The sequence below is a fragment of the Bicyclus anynana genome, chromosome 27, assembly GCF_947172395.1.
Source record: "Bicyclus anynana chromosome 27, ilBicAnyn1.1, whole genome shotgun sequence".
Classification (NCBI taxonomy): Eukaryota; Metazoa; Arthropoda; class Insecta; order Lepidoptera; family Nymphalidae; genus Bicyclus; species Bicyclus anynana.
The window spans coordinates 788,950-810,426 of record NC_069109.1 but is presented as its reverse complement, the minus strand read 5'-3'; the positions used below and the strand labels follow the sequence as shown (position 1 = coordinate 810,426).

General features: G+C 38.2%; 1 protein-coding gene across 2 annotated transcripts; it reads left to right on the top strand.

The window, feature by feature from the left end:
* The first annotated feature begins 3,504 nt into the window (after positions 1 to 3,504).
* On the top strand, positions 3,505 to 20,886 carry LOC112048798 (cholesterol 7-desaturase nvd). Of its 2 annotated transcripts, XM_052890297.1 has the most exons (10): positions 3,505 to 3,575; positions 7,611 to 7,790; positions 11,493 to 11,731; positions 13,141 to 13,321; positions 14,563 to 14,748; positions 15,478 to 15,650; positions 17,208 to 17,313; positions 18,382 to 18,506; positions 18,949 to 19,119; positions 20,707 to 20,886. In XM_052890297.1, the coding sequence occupies exons 3-10, from the start codon at positions 11,516 to 11,518 to the stop codon at positions 20,869 to 20,871; spliced, it is 1,323 nt and encodes a 440-aa protein (XP_052746257.1). In that variant the 5' UTR covers positions 3,505 to 3,575; positions 7,611 to 7,790; positions 11,493 to 11,515; the 3' UTR covers positions 20,872 to 20,886. The 2 variants fall into 2 exon arrangements, with proteins under 2 accessions (XP_052746257.1, XP_052746256.1); XM_052890296.1 differs by lacking the exon at positions 7,611 to 7,790 and having other exon boundaries at positions 3,507 to 3,575.
* Positions 20,887 to 21,477: the final 591 nt, after the last annotated feature.

The window sequence follows — 21,477 nt, the reverse complement described above, 5'->3', positions numbered from 1 at the left end:
ATTTTATCGTAATTAGATGAATATTCATACAGTTTTAGCTTCCTTACATTAAATGTGACATTTTTTAATAAATGAACTATAAACATAAACGCAGAAATAACAAAGATATTAGTAATTTTGTTTAAACGCCCATACAAATATAACGATCATTAATTGCCTACGACGTCATAAGTTCGTACCATTTTGTATGAGGCGTTTTTCAGGGATCCGCGGCAGCGCCGCAAATCGGACCCTTTAAGTCCCTGTAGCTCCGAAAGTAATGATCGCACATACCCTGTTACTTTTACAAAATTGCTTTACTATTAGTGTACTCTTAATTCATATACTATTAAAAAAACTGTCATCATCCCTAATCGACGTTTTATAACACATTTGCGAGGAAACACACTTTGAAAATGAATTTGCATTTTTGCCTGTTTTCCATAAGATGACATTTTGACACGCTCGTCATTTTTACACAGATAGTAAAGTGCAAGCACCAGCGTTTTTTTTAGGTCCAAAAACCGCCAATATTACTCGTAAAGTAAATTAATATGTTTGTGTTTCTGTTACAGATAAATGGTTGTCATTTATTGTCATTTATTAAAATGAAAGAATTAAATGTTTATTTATTATAGGTACTAGCAGACGCCCGCGACTTCGTCCGCGTGTAATTTAGTTTTTAACAAATCCCTCGGGATTTTTCCGGGATAAAAAGTAGCCTATGCGTTAATCCAGGCTATAATATATCAATTAGCTCAATACCAAATTTCAGCTAATTCGGGTCAGTAGGTAGTTGAGGCGTGAAAGAGTAACAAACATTCATATTATCAAAATCGTATTTTCGCAAATTTTCGCAAATCTCGGGAAACCATGGATTTTTTCGGGATAAAAAGTAGGTAGCCTATGTGTTAATCCAGAGTAAAATCTATTTCCATTCCAAATTTCAGCCAAATCGCTTCAGTAGTAGCGGCGTTAAAGAGTAACAAACATCCAAACATCCATACAAACTTTCGCGTTTATAATATTAGTAGGATTTTTCTCACAAAGTTAATTTTATTCATAAGATGTTGAGCCTGTTCTGACATAAAAACTTTTTGCTAAGGTTTAAAAAAGTACCGTTCGTTTTTAGACGGATGATAAACGTTTCATATTACATTACAGCACATGTGCATTTTACTTTACATTACGGCACATGTGCGTAATGAGATACATTACAATATTAAAATTTGAAATAACAGATACTTTACGAGCAAATGTGTTATAAACAAAATTATAATATTAGTTTAGAATATATAATATAATGCCAAATTATAAAAAAAAAAATGGTTTTATTCTAGATAGATAACCATTTAATTTACAGATTTTTAGGGTTCCGTGTGAAACGGGACCGTGTTACTAAGCCCTCATTCGCACGAGCGTTCTTTTGACGGACGTTAAAAAAAACGTTCAAACTGACAAACAACTGCATTCCCAAGTATACCTGAGAGTATGTTCACATGACAGCGTTTTTAAAACACTACGCTTTTTTCGAGCAGTGTTGCATTTTCAATTTTGGACGTTGGAAATAGATCTTAGTACATTGACCTCTTATAGTAAAAGGACGCACAATCACGTAGAAAATTTCACTTAAAAACTGGCCAATTTTGCTTTGTCAGTTTTTATTATTGGTAAAGAAAATTATTACCTAAAGGCCTTTAAATGTAGTCCAATATTCATTATAATCCCAAATTCAGAGCAAATTCAACCTTAAGGATTGAGTTTAAGGTTGAATTTGCAAATGCGACTACTTAAATTGAGTGCCAAGAAGTTGTGTTTGGCACTCATTGAGTTGAGACGTTTTTTGTTCGCTGATTGTGCATCCACTTTTTAATAGGAGATCGATGCCTTCATACTTTATTTGAACGCTTTATTAACGTCCGTTAAAAAACCTCTCGTGCGAATGAAGGCTCAAGATGTATCTTAGAACCGTAAGATAGTTTCACATACGAACGCCATAACAAAAAATCTAAAACAGAATAAAACAGATATTTCGGGGGTTTTAAATATATATATTTTTTTTAACATACATATTTTTTTTGTCGTTAATATAATAATAATATGGCTCGCACTAACTAACTTTTGAGTATTTACAAGCAGCGTAGTTAAGCCAATGAAACCCAAATGCGAATACCTATCAAGTTAAACGTTATTAAAATGTATTCAATCTAAATAAAATACTTATAAAAACTGGCCTATCGTTTAGGAAAACCATAAAAAACATAGAAAGGAACAAATCTTTATAATTTAGGAAAGTTTAAATTTTATCCTTTTAGGCAATGACCACATTATGGACATTTTGTTTTTCGATAGTTTTTGTCTTATGTCTGTGTAATAAGAATTTTTATAGCTCAGTGAGTCTATGTAGACTTAGCCGTTATTATAGTTTCAAACTTGTTATCATTGTTATTGACTGGTGGGAGGCTTCGGCCGTGGCTACCACCCTACCGACAAAGACGTACCACCAATTTTCGTCCTTTGTCATATAGAAACCAAGAGGCGTGTGGATTTTCATCCTCCTTCTAACAAGTTAGACGTACAAAAGTCTACAATTTTAGATGATAAGGTAGATGATTTTACCCGGTAACATAATTTCCCACTGCTGTGAAGATGAATAATTACTATGTGAGGTAAACGTGGGAGATAATAGCATAAAAAAACTTCTTTCGTAAGTAAATCCATTCGTTGTTCTCTTCTCCGCTTATAAAATTTTACGTAGGTGGGTTAATTAGTATTTAGGTAAATTAAGTAAATACATAAGTAAAGACTGTGTTGGTAACAGATTGAAAATTTCATATGAAGACAACAATAACAATTAATGTTGCAAAATATGTAAGTTACGGTCACAAACTTACAATGAATTTCTTAAAAAATCAAGTGCGTATTAATCACGCCAATTGTTTTTTAAATTCTCGCTTTTTAATTTTATTTTTCTTTCACATGAGAAAAAGGCAAAGGTATTACACCGTACAGCCATGTCTTCAAATCTCGCTCTTTCAACTCGCAACTCAATAAAAATCAAATAAAAAAATTAACGCATTCCACAGACAAAAACGTTACAGTTCATTCCATAGATTTACGATTCGGTACAATTATAATTCTATGGTTCATTCCAATTTCAAGTTTTTATTTTTATCAAACTATCAGGGCCTTACATAGGATGATTCTATTTACGAATAAAACCTCCTTCGTCATAAAGTCGGCTAGTACTTGGTTCATTCTTGGTGGGCATTCTCCTTTAATACTTATTCTACCACTAATGTTAACTCTATCCTTTATAAAATCCGTAACCTTATTACTATAAATGCCCTAAAATCATATTAACGCCACAACGAAACCTCGACATTTTTGTCGCACATTGCGACTTTCTGTCGCACGACAAATCGCTCGTGTAGTCCTTGATGTATGCACGAGATTTCGCTATCCAATGAATTAAATATCACGTTATCATAACAAAACGACGCGGTGTGCACTCGACGGTCAGTGGTCTCCGGTCTGTTGAGGTGTGAGGTCCTTGTTTGTCAAATTTTCAAGTTTTAAGTGCATTGCTTGTTTGGGTAAGTATATTTACTTCTGCTTTGTAATCTGTCAGGTTTTGGGCTGTTTTACGTAAGGGTCCGGAATGGGGATGATGACTAGGTTTGAATATATTGATTTTTATGATACATTCGGGTAAATAAGGTCAATGTTAACTAATTTATACATAAAAAGCAAAGATTGTCTGGATATTTGCAAAATAAATAAGATTATGTGACATTTTTCAATACATGAACTATTAACATAAACGCACAAATAACAAAGATATTAGTCATTTTCTTTGAAAGCCCATACAAATGTAACGATCATTATGACCTATGACGTCATTAAATTGTACCATTTTAAGACACACTTACTTTCGCATTATAATACCTATTAGTATAGATATGAAAATCGGCAAATGCATGTCGTGCCACGCGCAGCGTAGGGTTCTGTAGACTAATTTAGCACTTAATTACCTTCTGTAATGCACAAAAATACCGATAACGATACCGCATACCATGGGATAGATGATTAAAACCCCAAAATTTTTTTTTTTTAATTTTCTTCGTATAACATACCAAAGGAGATGGTCCAAAATTGTATGGAGCCCAGAATCAGTCATTGTAATCTGCCGAAAATAAAAGAAAATACTTTTTTGAAAGCCCATACAAATCTAACGATCATTATGTATCTACGACGTCATAAATTCGTACCATTTTGTATGGGGCGTTCTTCAGGTATCCGCAGCAGCGCCGCAAATCTGACCCTTTGAATCCCTGTAGCTCCGAAAGTAACGATCGCAGATACCCTGTTACTTTTACAAAATTGCTTTACTATTAGTATACTCTTAATACAATTAAAAAATCTGTCATCATCCCTGTTTATTTATGTTATGTGACATGTATAGCCCACTGAATATATGACCTCTGTCTTAAATACGGAGGGCATAGGTTCGAATCCAGTCCGGGGCATGCACCTATAACTTTTCAGTTATTTGCCTTTTAAGTACCTAATCAAATATCACGTGTCTCAAACAATGAAGGAAAAACATCGTGAGGAAACCTGCATACTTGATAATCAATTCTCTACGTGTGTGAAGTCTGCCAATCCGCATTGGGCCAGCGTGGTGGATTAAGGCCTAACTCCTCTTATTCTGAGAGGAGACTCATGCTCAACAGTGAACTGAATATGTGTTGTTAATGACGACTCAAGTCTACAGTTCCCACGAAATTATGAAAACATTAAACTCTACGTTAAAAAAAGATACAATATTATTATACAAGATTTGTAACAACAAACGTTACCTTGGAATAAAGGACTACTAGCGCCATCTAGAACTTATAATAAAACTGTAACAAGTACATTTTTTACATTCTGTACATTGAAGATATTTTGAAAATTTTGGTCGGCGGGCATTATATGATCGATACTGAAGCTAAAAATATATATTTTTTTGTCTGTCTGTCTGTCTGTCTGTATGTGTTTTTTTGTTATTCGGGTATCACGCTAAAACTACTGAATTAATTCAAATGAATCTTGGCAGAGTTTAAGACTATAATACGGAGAAGATTATAGGATACTTTTTATTGCGGAAATAAAATAAGAAGGGGGTGAAATAGGGGTTGAAAGTTTGTATGGAAAGTCTTTCATTTTTAGAGTTACAATTTTAAAAATTTGTTCATAAATCATGAAAAAAATACGAAATATAATGGAATTCAAAAATTCGTGAAACTAAAGTGGTGAAATAGGGCTTGAAAGTTTACATTGATTTCCATGCAGACGAAGTCGCGGGTGTCTGCTATTTAATCGAAATATGTTGGTTAAAAAGACCCCTAATAACTTTCAAGGACCTATCCAACGTAACTATACTAAAGCCATACTTGACACGTACTGTTTACCAACAAACAAATTAGAAATGAGGGTAGAAAACGCATGTCATTTCAGAACGTATTTATTTTAAATTTGTATTGAAGTTTTATAAACCAACTAGCGGACTCGCTCAAGCTTCGCTTTGACTTATTAATTTATTTATTTGCACTTCTTCCTTATCCCTACCTTACACTACCATACTCCTACCCCTACCCCTACCCTACCCCTACCCTACCTCTACTCTACCCCTACCCTACCCTACAACTACCCTACCACTACCCTACCCCTACCCTATCCCTATACCATAAACCTACCCTACCACTACCCTACCCTACCCCTACCCTACCCCTACCCTACCCCTACCCTACCCCTACCCTACCGCTACCCTACCGCTACTCTACCGCTACCCTACCCCTACCCTATCCCTATACCATACCCCTACCCTACCACTACCCTATCCTAGGATTTAGGGGTTTGAAAAATAGATGTTGGCCGATTCTCAGACCTACTGAATATGCACAAAAAATTTCATCAAAATCGGTCGAGCCGTTTCGGAGGAGTTCAAGTTCGAACACCGCGACACGAGAATTTTATATATTAGACTAGCTGACGCCGCGCGGTTTTACCCACGTGGTTCCCGTTCCCGCAGGAATATGGGGATAATATATAGCCTATAGCCTTCCTCGATAAATGGGCTATCTAACACAGAAAGATTTTTTTAAATCGGACCAGTAGTTCCTGAGATTAGCGCGTTCAATCAAACAAACAAACAAACTCTTCAGCTTTATTATATTAGTATAGATTATACAAAATGTATTAACTACTAGCGGACGCCCGCGACTTCGTCCGCCCTTAGACCTCTTTAATCCATCCCTTGCAGTACTCATAGTAAGTATCGCTGTAAAAATGGAGTAACTTCTCCCGTTTTCCCAACATTTCCCTTCACTGCTCTGCTCCTATAGATCGTAGCGTGATGAAAAGTATACTATAACCTGTCCAGGAGTATGAAGAATAATTGTACCAAGTTTCGTTAAAATCCGTAGAGTATTTGTTTCTATAACGAACATACAGATAGACGAAAATTTTACTGATTGCATTTTTAGCATCAGTATCGATCACTGATCAACCCCTGATAGTTATTTTGGAAATATATTTTATGTACAGAATTTACCTATCTACAGATTTATTATAAGTATAGATATTTAATTGTTTTAAGCTTATTAATCAATTTTTTCTCATTAATTTAAGAACAAGTTAATTATAATTATTATTAGGTAATACTAGCGATTTATACTACATATGTTTTTTATTTTTTGTTGGTAAACAGTACTCTTAGAGTATGGCTTTTTTAGTAAAGAATAAGAAAACAATGGGGATGATGTCTAGGTTTGAATATATTGATTTTTATGATACATTCGGGTACATAGGGTCAATGTTAACTAATTTATACATAATAAGCAAAGCTTGACTGGATATTTATAATTATAATAAAATTGTTATTTATTTATAATTATACTAAAAATCTTTTATCGTAATTACATGAAAATTCATACAGTTTTAGCTTCCTTAGATTAAATGTGACATTTTTTAATATATGAACTATACCTAAACATAAACGCAGAAATAACAAAGATATTAGTAATTTTGTTTGAAAGCTCATACAAATCTAACGATCATTATGTATCTACGACGTCATAAATTCGTACCATTTGGTATGGGACGTTTTTCAGGGATCCGCGGCAGCGTCGCAAATCTGACCCTTTAAATCCCTGTAGCTCCGAAAGTAATGATCGCAGATACCCTGTTACTTTTACAAAATTGCTTTACTATTAGCATACTCTTAATTTATATACAATTTAAAAAACTGTCATCATCCCTATTATACTTACCATCGTTTAAATATTAAAAAAGTATTTTTTGTTACTTTTTTGCCGTTTTAAAATTCGTCAGGCTTGACGCAAAAACCAAATTGCGTATTCCGGTAAATCTACATGATTCTATATTCGTTTGAATCATACATGAGATGGGACTATCAGATTGATATACGAATATATAACAGGGTAGAGCCGTGATAGCTATGTATATATAGATAGATAGATTTTGACGGCCTCCGTGGCGCAGTGGTATGCGCGGTGGATTCACAAGACGGAGGTCCTGGGTTCGATCCCCAGCTGGGCAGATTGAGATTTTCTTAATTTTTCCAGGTCTGGCTGGTGGGAGGCTTCGGCCGTGGCTAGTTACCACCCTACCGGCAAAGACGTACCGCCACGCGATTTAGCGTTCCGGTACGATGCCGTGTAGAAACCGAAAGGGGTGTGGATTTTCATCCTCCTCCTAACAAGTTAGCACGATCCATCTTAGATTGCATCATCACTTACCATCAGGTGAGATTGTAGTCAAGGCCTAACTTGTAAAAAAAAAAGATATTTAGGTAATATATGTAATATCTATATATATAAATATATAAAAGAAAGTTGGGTTTGTTACAACACTTATAACTTGAGATTTGCTGGACCGATATTTATGGTTTTTGATTCGTTGGACTTGTCTTCGCCAAGAATAGCAGAATACATTTTAAAAACAATGAAAACTCGACGAGTAAATAATTATGAAAGAAAACGGAGGTCCTGGGTTCGATCCCCGGCTGGGCAGATTAAGATTTTCTTAATTAGTCCAGGTCTGGCTGGTGGGAGGCTTCGGCCGTGGCTAGTTACCACCCTACCGGCAAAGACGTACCGCCAAGCGACCCGTTATACATTTGTTATACATTTGTTGTCCATCCTGTCAAATACTGTATGATTGACATTTGTACGTGCGTTCAGAAATACTGAAAAATTATTAAAATTTACGTGTGCGTTCACAAATTTATTTTGTGTAAATTAAAGTTTATATTTCCGAAAACAATTTCTAAGATTTATTGTACAGGTTAACGAATGCCTATGATTATTCCAAAAGAAATAATTAACATAGGTATAAAATCATGGTAGGGGTAGGGTAGGGGTAGGGTAGGGGTAGGGTAGGGGTAGGGCAGGGGTAGAGTAGGGGTAGGATATGGGTAGAAGTAAGTTAGTGTAGGGTAGGGATAGGGAAGAAGTGCACATAAGTCAAAGCGAAGCTTGACCGGGTCTGCTAGAGAAAAAAGAATGAAAGAAAAGAAAAAAGAAACTTGAGAAACCGGAGTTTGTATCAGTACTGAGCCCCAAAGTAAGCGTATAGACCTGTGTTTTAGGTTTTAAGATAGCTGATGTTATATAAATACTTATACAGCAAGTCCCGTAAATTTTACGACATACTCTAATTTACAATTTAATTTTAATTTACATTATAATAGACAGAACTGCATAAATGTGAATTTTCTTAATTCTCTACGTCTGTGTCTGCATTGGGCCAGCGTGGTGGACTATTAGCGTAACCCCTCTCATTCTTGGATAAGACTCGCCCTCAACAGTGAGTCGGGTATGGTTTATGAATGATTTATAACAGTGGCTCCAAAGGTTCTCCCTGATAAACTCCTTTCTGACTTGATTTATACCAACAAGTTCCTCGTTGGTCCAGTGGTTACCGTATGTAGCTTCGCAACAAAATGTCGTGGGTTCGAATCCTGAGTCAGGTTATGAAATATTTTTATAATTAAGAAGAATGTTCAATATTTGCCATTAAGGCCTATTAAAATATCGCATTATAATATATTAGCCGAGTTTTACGGTTTTAAGTAATATTGATTTTAGTAACATTTATGGCTAACATATATTGCATTGTATATAGCCTTATGTGTAGAGAGCCGTGATAGCCCAGTGGATATGATCTCTGCCTCCGATTTCGGAGGGTATAGCTTCGAATCCTGTCCGAGGAATGCACCTCCAACAGTTGTGTGCATTTTATGAAATTAAATATCACGTGTCTCAAACGGTGAAGGAACACATCGTGAGGAAACCGGCATACCAGAGAATTTTCTCAATTCTCTGCGTGTGTTAAGTCTGCCAATCCGCATTGGGCCAGCGTGGTGGACTATTAGCATAACCCCTCTCATTCTGAGATAAGACTCGCGCTCAACAATGAGTCGAGTATGGTTTGGTAACACTGGGCGATCACGGCTCTGTACTTATGTATTCTACAGATATTCTTAATTACTACAGGGTGTCCCGTAAATACTTATTACAGGGTGCCCCGTGAATACTTATTACAGAGTGTCCCGTAAATATTACGACATACTCTACAGGGTGATGTCCGTTCCGGTACGATGTCGTCTAGAAACCGGGAGGGGTGTGGATTATCATCCTCCTAACAAGTTAGCCCGCTTCCATCTTAGACTGCATCACTTACCATAAAGTGAGATTGCAGTCAAGGGCTTATAAAGAATAAAGAATTAAAAAAAAAATAATAAGTCTTGCTATTGCAGACTCTCGCAAAAGTACATACAATTGGAAACCCCCACACTGTTATAATACCTACAATATTTCTTGGAAATAACTCATAATTTCCACGAATGCTGAGTTTTACAATATTTGCTGTTAGTCAAGCTATCATGTTACATTAGGTTTCCGGGTTTTTATTACCTAGGTGACCTAATTATACCAACCATCATGTTAACACGTGTTATATAAACTAATATCATAAAAAGGTTCGCGGTATTACATTATCTCTGGATCTAGTTAACCGATTTTGAAAATTCCTTCACCAGCTGAAAGCTACTTTATTTGTGAGTGTCATAAGCTATATTTTATCTTCGCATTCTCACGGGAACGGGAACTGCGCAAGTAAAACTGCGGGGCTACTCCCATAATTTTTTTAACTATACAAATAGGTAAGATTTGATCTTTGATATTTAAATAATCAAAGGAGGTTCGCGGTATTACATTATCTCTGGATCTAGTTAACCGATTTTGAAAATTCTTTCACCAGCAGATAGCTACGTTATTTGTGAGTGTCTAAAGCTATATTTTATCCTCGTATTCTCACGGGAACGGGAACTACGTAAGTAAAACTGCGGGGCTACTCCCATACTTTTCTAAACTATACAAATAGGTAAGATTTGATCTTTGATATTTAAATAATCAAAGGAGGTTCGCGGTATTACATTATCTCTGGATCTAGTTAACCGATTTTGAAAATTCTTTCACCAGCAGAAAGCTACGTTATTTGTGAGTGACATAAGCTATATTTTATCCTCGCATTCTCACGGGAACGGGAACTACGCAAGTAAAACTGCGGGCTACTCCCGTACTTTTCTAAACTATACAAATAGGTAAGATTTGATCTTTGATATTTAAATAATCAAAGGAGGTTCGCGGTATTACATTATCTCTGGATCTAGTTAACCGATTTTGAAAATTCCTTTACCAGCTGAAAGCTACTTTATTTGTGAGTGTCATAAGCTATATTTTATCTTCGCATTCTCACGGTAACAGGAACTACGTAATGAAAACTGCGGGGCTACTACTCCCATACTTTTACTATACAAATAGGTAATATTTGATGTTTTGTTTGTGACGATATAACTCAAAAATTGCACAATTGATTTTAAAAATTCTTTCATCAATAAAAAGCTGCGTTATTAGTGAGTAATATAATTAGCTGGATCTACACGGATGAAATGATGATTTCAAAATAACTTTTTTTAAATAGGTACCTATAGGTTTTTTAGAAACCGAAAGGGGTGTGGATTTTCATCTTCTCCTAACAAGTTAGCTCGCTTCCATCTTAGATTGCATCATCACTTACCATCAGGTGAGATTGTAGTCAAGGGCTAACTTGTAAAGAATAAAAAAAAGGTAGGCACATAAAGTATTTACGCGATAATAAACTTTTTTAAATTACCGTCTGTCGGTCTATTTGTCAGAGCTAATCTCTTGAAAAGTACTGATTTGTTGAAACTTACATTGAAAGATAAAGTAGGTTATTGAGCAAAATAGTAGGTAGGTATAGTTAATCCCGAAAAAATCCATGGTTCCCGCAGGAATTTGTGAATTAAATTTAAAATATAAACAAAAGCATACAAAATATTATATTTTTAACCAACTTCCGAGGTAAAACGTTCTATGTTAAGCTGTAAGAATGTTTATTTGAATGTATTGTTTTTGTTTCAGATTCGTAAGAAACGAAATCCAAAATGGCGTCTGAAATCAATTTCAAAATCGATCAACACTGTCACGATGTCAAAGCAAACTTCGACGTATTGTTGATCACAAGTTTTATAATTAATATAATTAAAGCCTTTGTAACATTCGTCAGTAGTTGTTATAAAGTTATTCTAGTTGTTGCATTTATATTTGTATTGTTATACGTGTTGTACAAGTCATATTGGAATCCAGTGTTATATAGAAAGGTGAGTTTTGTTATATTACCTTCTTACCTTACCTTATCAGCCAATAGACGTCCTCTGCTGGACATAGGCCTCTTGCATGAACCTCCAAGCATAACTCTCTCGAGCCGCCAGCATCCAGCGGCTCCCTACAACCCGCTTGATATCCTCGCTCCACCTAGTGGGGGGTCGCCCAACACGCTTTCCGGTGCGGGGTCGCCATTCCAGCACCTTGGGACCCCAACGTCCATCGGCTCTTCGAACTATGTGCTGCCCATTGCCATTTCAGCTTTGCGACTCGCTGAGCTATGTCAGTGACTTTGGTTCGTCTGCGGATCTCCTCATTCCTGATTCGATCACGCAGAGAAACTCCAAGCATAGCTCAGTGACTTTGAGCCTTCTAATAAGGCTCATAGTCAGTGACCAACTCTCAGATCCGTAGGTCATCACTGGCAACACGCACTGTTCGAAGACTTTCGTCTTCAAGCACTGAGGAATTTCGGACGAAAAGATGTCGCGGAGTTTCCTGAATGCTGCCCAGCCGAGCTGGATTCGGCGATTCACCTCTTTCTCGAAATTGGACCTACCTGGACGAACTTTACTGTGTGTCCTAGGTATAAATATTCGTCTACAATTTCAAGCGCAGAGTCCTCAACAATAACTGGGTGGAGCGGTACATGAGTATTAGTCATGATCTTCGTCTTGTTCATGTACATTTTTAGGCCTACACGTTGAGAAACTCTGCTGAGCATGGTGCTAAGGTCATCCAGAATCTCTGCCATAATGACTACAATATATATTTATTCATATTAGTATCAATCTATATATATTTAAGAAATTAAATATCACGTGTCTCAAACGGTGAAGGAAAAACATCGTGAGGAAACCTGCATACCAGAGAATTTTCTTAATTCTCTGCGTGTGTGAAGTCTGCCAATCCGCATTGGGCCAGCATGGTGGACTATTGGCCTAACCCCTCTCATTCTGAGAGGCGACTCGAGCTCAGCAGTAAGCCGAATTTGGGTTGATAATAATGAAACTTTTTTTTTCATTCTCTACAAGTTTGCACTTGATTACAATCTCACCTGATGGTAAGTGATGATGCAATCTAACATGGAATCGGGCTAACTTGTTAGGAGTAGGAAGACAATCCAGACTCCTTTCAGTTTCTATACGACATCGTACCAGAATGCTAAATCGCTTGGCGGTACGTCTTTGTTTGTAGGGTGGTAACTAGCCACGGTCGAAGCCAAACCAGCCAGACCTGGGAAATTAAGAAAACCTCAATCGGTCCAGCCGGGGATCGAACCCAGGACCTCCGACTTGTAAGTCCACTGAGCATATCACTGCGCCACGGAGGCTTAATGTACCAGCCCAAACTATTCTTTCTCGAAAAAAAATTATTTAAATTTTTGATTTTTGATTTATTCCAGGAGCTATCAGATACGGGCTACAACCACCTCCCGAAGAAGGACCGCTCCCTGCACATCATCAGTGCGCAGAACAAGAGGAAGTTTGGCAATAAGCTCCCCCCTCCTTATCCCAATGGCTGGTTCTCCCTGGTGGAGAGTCGGGACCTCGCTGTGGGAGGTGTTATATCTGTAGATGCCTTGGGTAAGTTGACGGCCTCCGTGGCGCAGTGGTATGCGTGGTGGATTTACAAGACGGAGGTCCTGGGTTCGATCCCCGGCTGGGTCGATTGAGGTTTTCTTAATTGGACCATTTCTGGCTGGTTTGGCTTCGGCCGTGGCTAGTTACCACCCTACGGCAAAAACGTACCGCCAAGCGATTTAACATTCCGGTACGATGTCGTGTAGAAACCGAAAGGGGTGTGGATTGTCATTCTCCTCCTAACAAGTTAGCCCGCTTCCATCTTAAATTGCATCATTACTTACCATTAGGTGAGATTGTAGTCAAGGGCTAACTTGTAAAGAAAGAAAAACTTATTTTATTACAAGCTACAGCAGGCGCCACGCAGTGTCACTCGCGTAGTTCCCGTTCCCGTGATGTACGGGGATATAGCCTATGACATTCACAATTAACGTGACTTTCTAGCAGTAATAGTATATTATGATATAAGTGCAGTAAGTTGAAAATTACAGCCGAGGCGATATTGCAGCTCGAGCCGTAGGCGAGAGCTATAGTAAGGAAGCAGAGGCTGTAATTATCAAAGCGCACGTATGTCATACGACGTTTTATTACACATTTGCGAGGAGACACACTTTGAACACACTTTCTGAAAATGAATGATCTTTGCCTGTTTTCCATATGATGACATTTTGATACGCTTCGCAAATGCAGGCAAATGCACCAAAAACAGCCAGTATTATTTATAAATTTAATTAATAATTTTGCGTTTCTGTTAATTATAAATGGTTGTCATTTATTGTCAGATTTAATAAAATGAAAGAATTAAATGTTTTTTTATGTATTCTATGATTTTTTTCGAAAGAGCAACTGATGAGTTTCTTGCTGGTTTCTTCTCAGAAGAACCTGCTCCGAACCGTCGTTATCAACTCATATTCGGCTCACTGCTGAGCTCGAGTCTCCTCTCAGAATGAGAGGGGTTAGGCCAATAGTCCACCACGCTGGTCCAATGCGGATTGGCAGACTTCACACACGCAGAGAATTAAGATAATTCTCTGGTATGCAGTTTTCAGTGTTTGAGACACGTGATATTTAATTTCTTAAAATGCACACAGGTGAAAAGTTGGAGGTGCATGCCCCGGACCGGATTCGAACCCATACCCTCCGGAACCGGAGGCAGAGGTCATATCCGTAGAGACTAATATTCAACTGATGTTTCAAAAGTGCTTGAAAACTGAGCCTTCTTGATATAAATGAATTTTTTCCAGGTCTAAACCTCTGTGTGTACAGAGGTGAAGATGGGGTGGCGCGTATAGTTGACGCTTACTGTCCTCACTTGGGGGCCAATTTGGGGGTAGGGGGTTCGGTTTGCGGGACCTGCATCGAGTGCCCCTTCCACCAGTGGCGGTTTGGGGTCGACGGCGCTTGCGTCAGCATACCAGGGATGGAGTCAGGTAATAGGGATGATGACAGTTTTTTAATCTATACTTAATATTATAAATGCGTAAGTATGTATGTCTGTCTGTCACGGCTTCATCATCATCATAATCATCATATCAGCGGATGGACGTCCACTGCAGGACATAGACCTTTTGTAGGATATTCCAAACATCACGATACTGACCCGCCTGCATCCAGCGAATGTTTGCGACTTGATGTCGTCAGTCCACCTGGTGGGAGGTCGGCCAACACTGCGCTTACTAGTGCGGGGTCGCCATTCCAGCACTTAGGGACCCCAACGTCCATTGGCTCTTCGAACTATGTGTCCCGCACATTGCTTCAGCTTCGCAACTCGTTGAGCTGTGTGACTTTGGTTCTTCTGCGTATCTCCTCATTTCTGATTCGCAGTGATGCCTGTTATTATTAATTTCTCCAAGCTCACCACGCCGTATAATATGCCCGAAATACCTCAGTATGCATTGGTAACATTAGGAACAAAGTATAACCTTGATTGCATAAGCTAATTATTTATTATTCAACAAAAAACACATTTCAATTAAGTCTAACCAATTAACCATAGTGCAACACAAACCACAGTTCGTTTTACTGTGCACTGGTTATTATTACATAATACAATATTTAAGAACAAAAATAATTAACAAACAAAAGAGAAGAAATACCAAGAACAATCATTAGCGGGTAGTTAAATAAACATCGTAAAAGCGATAATGATAACATTGCAGTTCCAAAAGGAATATCCATCAAGACATACCACGCGATGGAGGTGGACGGATCAGTGTGGGTGTGGTACCACGTCGATGGGCTACCCCCTCAGTGGACCGTCCCAGAGTCAGAGGCAGCCAAGAGTTGGGGGTACAGAGGACGCAATGAATTCCTGGTCAATGCCCATATACAGGTAACTAGCGGACGCATGCCACTTCTAAATATTGGAAGCAGGTGTTACTTTGCGGAAGTTCATCAAGATTATCATCATCATCATCCAATCATCATCATCATATCAGCCGATGGACGTCCACTGCAGGACATAGGCCTTTTGTAGAGACTTCCAAACATCACGATACTGAGCCGCCTGCATCCAGCGAATCCCTGCGACTCGCTTGATGTCGTCAGTCCACCTGGTGGGGGGTCGGCCAACACTGCGCTTACTAGTGCGGGGTCGCCATTCCAGCACTTTGGGACCCCAACGTCCATCGGCACTTCGAACTATGTGCCCCATTGCCACTTCAGCTTCGCAACTCGTTGAGCTATGTCGGTGACTTTGGTTCTTCTGCGGATCTCCTCATTTCTGATTCGATCACGCAGAGATACTCCTAACATAGCTCGTTCCATCGCCCGCTGTGTGCCTCTTAGCCTTCTTATGAGGCCCATAGTTAGCGACCAAGTCTCGGAACCATAGGTCATCACTGGCAACACGCACTGTTCGAGGACTTTTGTCTTCAGGCACTGAGGAATTTCGGACGAAAAGATGTCGCGGAGCTTCCCGAATGCAGCCCAGCCGTGTTGGATCGATTATCATGATTGTATAATGATTTATCTATTTTGCTATCCCCCGCGAAAAGTCGACGAACCCATGCGACGTCACCCAGGTCCAACAAAATACTCTCTACGTACGTTTCATCGTTGTAGAGTCAACATCTCCTGAGGATGCTCCGGTTTCGGGGTGAAACGTACGTAGACAGTATTACTTTTTGCAATTGCACGTTGTAGAGTCAACATCTCCTGAGGATGCTAAGATTTCGGGATACTTTATTTTGTCGAATAGAGAGGTAGATACATGGAGAAGGATGGAGGAGGCCTATGCCCAAAAATGGGTGTTCCAATAATTAACTGACATAAAGCACTGACATAATATTAACAATGACGTAGAATTTTTCTGACATAAAATATTTATTAACATTTTAAATTAACATTGACATGTTTAAAATTTCAATAACTTATAATGTACAAATTGAAATTGACATGTTTAAAATGAATACTAAATTTATAATGTACAATGTTTTGCAATTACTTTTATATTATTGGAAATAAAGGCTTTATTATTATTATTTTGTCGGACCTGGGTGATGTTGTCGCACGGGTTCGTCGGCTTTTTGCAGAGGATAGCAAAACAAATAAATCATTATATAGCCCGCCAGCTTTTCACAAATCCCTCAGGAACCACGGATTATTCCGGCATGAAAAGTAGCCTATGTGTTAATCCAAAGTGAAATCTATTTCCATTCCAAATTTCAGCCAAATCGCTTCAGTAGCCGCAGAGTAAAAGAGGAACAAACATACTTACACACTTACACACTTACACAGAAACTTTCGCTTTTATGATATTAGTGTGATTTCCGTACAAAATTCTTCTCTGCCCTTGCTTCACTGTACACAGTGGAATATTGTGTGCAAAGCGTTATCAATTATCAGGTAGATACTAGATGATTGTTCATGAACCTGTTCGCTGTTCCAGGAGATACCAGAGAACGGCGCCGACGTGGCGCATCTGAACGCCGTTCACAATATATCCATCTTCTCTGACGCGGGGGTCAAGTATCCCTTCCTCAATCGTCTAATAGGTAACCCTAAACAAAATTCAAAATTCATTCATTTCAAGTAGACTAGTATGTAGACGCTACATGCGTCGACTCATTAGCACCGTGTCATATCAGGGAGACAGAATCAAGACCGGGAGCCGCAGCAGAAAAAGCTGAAACCGGTAAGTGGCTCAAGTATGCCTCTCTGACTGAAAGTTACAAATTTGTACCTTTTGCCGTGGAGACCCTTGGGCCATGGAGTCGCAGTGCCAAAAAATTTTACCGAATAATTTCACCGCGGCTAGCTGCCTCGACTGGTGACAGAAGGGCTGGCTCATTTTACGTAAAAGCCTGGCTGTCCAGCGCGGAAATGCAGCCAGTATTCTTGCCACCATTCCACGTGGGCATGACTTGTATAGTTGTTAGGATAAATTAGCTTAAGTTCTTTAATGTATTCTTTCTCAATAAAAAAAAAGTAGGCTCAGTTTACAAGCATTTTTGACTCGTCAGTTGATTATTTGTAAAGATTCTACCACCGGTTCGGAACGCAGGTTCTGAGAAGAAACCGGCAAGAAACTCAACAGTTGCTCTTTTAAAAAAATCATACAATACTATAATATACAATTGATGACAACATTACAATTTCTTATACTTTTACTTTCTGTGTGAAGGTGGAAGCTGATCCAACGACCTCCAAGCATCTTTATCATTGAGGAACTCATCAATGTTGTAGTAACCTCGACTAAGTAAATGTTTTTAACACATTGCTTAAAGCTATGCATTGGCAGGTCCATCAAAGTCTTGGGGATCTTGTTATAGAAGAGTACACCCAAACCCACAAAAGATTTTTTAACTCTTTGGGGACGATATGCAGAAATAACTAACTTATGACCGAGTCTAGTAAGACGTGGGTTTAAATCTCCTTTTCGTTTGTACAAATTAATATTTTGTCTTACATAGACTATACTGTTATATATATATTGACAGGCTACTGTTAGTATACCTATTTCTTTAAGCTTTTGACGAAGGGACTCGCGTGATTTTAATTGATATATTGCTCGAATAGTCAAATATAGCTAACATAGTCAAACTGAGTTTTTTGTCCGGCAGGTCACCACATCTGGGGCGCCGAATGGCAGAAGGGTGACGAAGACCACGTGGCCAAAATCAAAATATCGCAGAAGTACCTGATCCTCAAAATGGACGTGTTCCCTCTAGAAATTACAGTCAATCAGGTACCTACATTTTGTTTTCAAACCCAGAAATTAAAAAAAAAATTAAAAAACTAAAAAACACGCTATTTTTTTCGTATTCCTGACAGCAAACCCTTGGACATATCGTGGGGGTGGATTTCAAACAACCATTTCGCCATCTTGGGGAGGCCGCCATATTGGATTTGTAATCTCTTTCTTTTTCGTTTCTCAGCAAGTCATGTACCTATTGTCAGAAGAATTATGACAAACCTAGTATGAGTATTATTCGTTCTAAAAAAAATCTCAATCTTACTTTATTCGGTAAGAATCTTTATTGTTCTTACTGAATAAAAAGTTTAATGGACCTTTGTTTTATTGTAGAAAATAAATAAAAAAATATACTTAGACAATAGCTAACAATAAAGAAACAAGAAAGACTTTTTGAAGAAGCTTCTACTTTAATTACGCGTTTCAAATGTTCCAGATCGGTCCCGCCCACGTCAGATTAAGTTTCATGTCCTCCCTGGGGCCCATGACGGTGCTCCAGTCGGTGACCCCACTGGGGCCTTTGCTGCAGAAGGTGGTACACCGAGTGTACTCGCCCGGGTACAACGCTCCGCTCGGGGCAGCGATGGTCTGGCTCGAAGCGAAACAGGTACTACGATTGACTCACTACGATGTTCTGTGTCACAATTATTTGTCAGTTTGAAGTTTATTTTGTTGCAGCCCATAGTTACAAAATGCTTTCGCGAAACCAATTTTTAGTACTTCAATATTTATCGATAGTATAGTGACGTCTCCATCGATAATTAGGCTATTTAACAACAATGAAATTAAGCTACAAAACGAGGTCGTCCTATTAAATAATAGGGTGAAAAACGTTAATTTCCAAGTATTTTCATCTAAAATATCAATATTTATAGCAAATTGCTATAAATTATAAAATAAATTATAATATATTTAACGTCCATTGCGACTGGTTTTCGCGAAACGAAAAATATCAATGACAAATTTCACGATCTATTTGGACAATATGCATGGAATATCGCATGTCAAAATTTTGCAATTGAGCAGCTGACTGACTAAAATGTACTGACAGACACTATTTACATTACGAATTATTATTTATTTAGATATTACGATGTTAGGACTGAGAATCCAATTGACAACAGAATGTCAAGTTTTTACTGACTACGTAACATACATTGTCACACCACCAAGACCCCTCAGGGTCCCATGATGGTGCTCCAGTCCGTGACCCCTCTGGGGCCCTTGCTGCAAGAGGCTTGCACTTGCACCAAGTGTACTCGCTCAGGTACAACGCGCCGCTGGAGGCAGCGATGGTCTGGCTCGAAGCGAAACAGGTACTGACTGCGATGTATTGACTCACTACGATGTAACAGACACTATTCACGTTACGAAATATTATTTATTTAGATATTATGATGTCAGGACTGAGAATCAAATTGACAAAATACGAAACTGGTGCAAACAGAATGACAAGTTCTTGCCGACTACATAACAATCATTGCCACACCACGAAGACCCCACTGGGTCCCATGATGGTGCTCCAGTTCGTGACCCCTCTGGGGCCCTTGCTGTAAGAGGTGGTGCACCAAGTGTACTCGCTCAGGTACAACGCACTGCTAGGGGCAGCGATGGTCTGGCTCGAAGCGAAACAGGTACAGACTGCGATGTATTGACTCACTACAATGTACTGACAGACACTATTTACATTACAAATTATTATTTATTTAGATATTACGATGTTAGGACTGAGAATCCAATTGACAAAATACGAAACTGGTGCAAACAGAATGACAAGTTCTTACTGATCAGCAGGTAGAACGTAATAATATTATGTTATTTTTCGCTTTTTACTTTATTGGGTACGTTTTAGGTTTTGAAATCGGTTGTATTTTAATGTTAAAATGATTTATTTAAATAAAATAAAATTGCAAGTATCAAACTAAGATAGTCCAATATTTGCACTATAATTTTGAGAATGTCCTCTGTAAGTGTCCTTACTGTAATAGCAGTAAGTCACCGTCTCACCACTACGCTATTATACACTATGGCCAGCAGCACACGTCCGCTTTCTCTCGATGCCAGAGACAGACTGCCCGCTTTCTCCCACTACCGGTGTATATATACACAAACACTACACCCTCCATCTTGTATTTTATTGGCGGGAGATTTGTCTATTCAATAGCCAAATTATGATAAACGTTTTCTTTTACAGTTCGAAAGGGACGTGGCGATATGGAACCACAAGCGCTACGTCAGTGCACCCGCCTACGCCAAAAACGATAAAACTATTAGAGCCTTCAGGTCTTGGTTCAATCAGTTTTACAGCGACAACAGTATATCCCTCAGAGACGCTCTACAGAACCCTCTGGATTGGTAGCATTTTGCATGAAAAACTCTGGTAGACAGGGGCTAAGGGGGTTTACGACCCCTTAAGTGGAAACTTATTTTTGAATCTTTGTTATTTTATAAAAATAACTTAAAACATAAAGGAGAGATGGTCCAAAATTGTATGGAGCCCAGGATCAGTCATTGTACCCTAGCGGAAATAAAAGAAGATATTTTTTTAACCATTTTTAATTATACAAATCTACGAATTTACTTTGATTCTTTCGAAAATTCATTATCTCAAAAGAAATGCAACATTAATAAGGGTAATAATGGCGGATAGATGACGTTTTCAATGCATTAATCGATTTGACGTTTGCTGTCAATTGTCATGTCATAGTTGCTCTATGGGCGCCATCTTTTATAACTCAAGAACTTGGGTTTTTATTTCATTTATTTAGTTTGAGTTATTCACTTTAATAAATTTAAATAAAATCTTTGTATTTTTTAAATTTTGATGATACGGGTGACCCTGAAATGGACCATCTCCTTTAATTATGAATGACATTGACAATGCATAGCTAGATAACTGACGTCATTCCAAATCCAATATGGCGGTATATCGAAGACGGCGATATTTTTATTTACCCCATAATAC

What these genes read in the sequence shown, in the direction of transcription:
- LOC112048798 (XM_052890297.1), top strand. Translation starts at nt 11,516, where the DNA reads ATGGCGTCTGAAATCAATTTCAAAATCGATCAACACTGTCACGATGTC. An exon ending in TATATCTGTAGATGCCTTGG is followed by an intron (nt 13,322 to 14,562) that starts GTAAGTTGACGG and finishes AATTTTTTCCAG; the next exon opens with GTCTAAACCTCTGTGTGTAC. An exon ending in TAGAAATTACAGTCAATCAG is followed by an intron (nt 18,507 to 18,948) that starts GTACCTACATTT and finishes CAAATGTTCCAG; the next exon opens with ATCGGTCCCGCCCACGTCAG.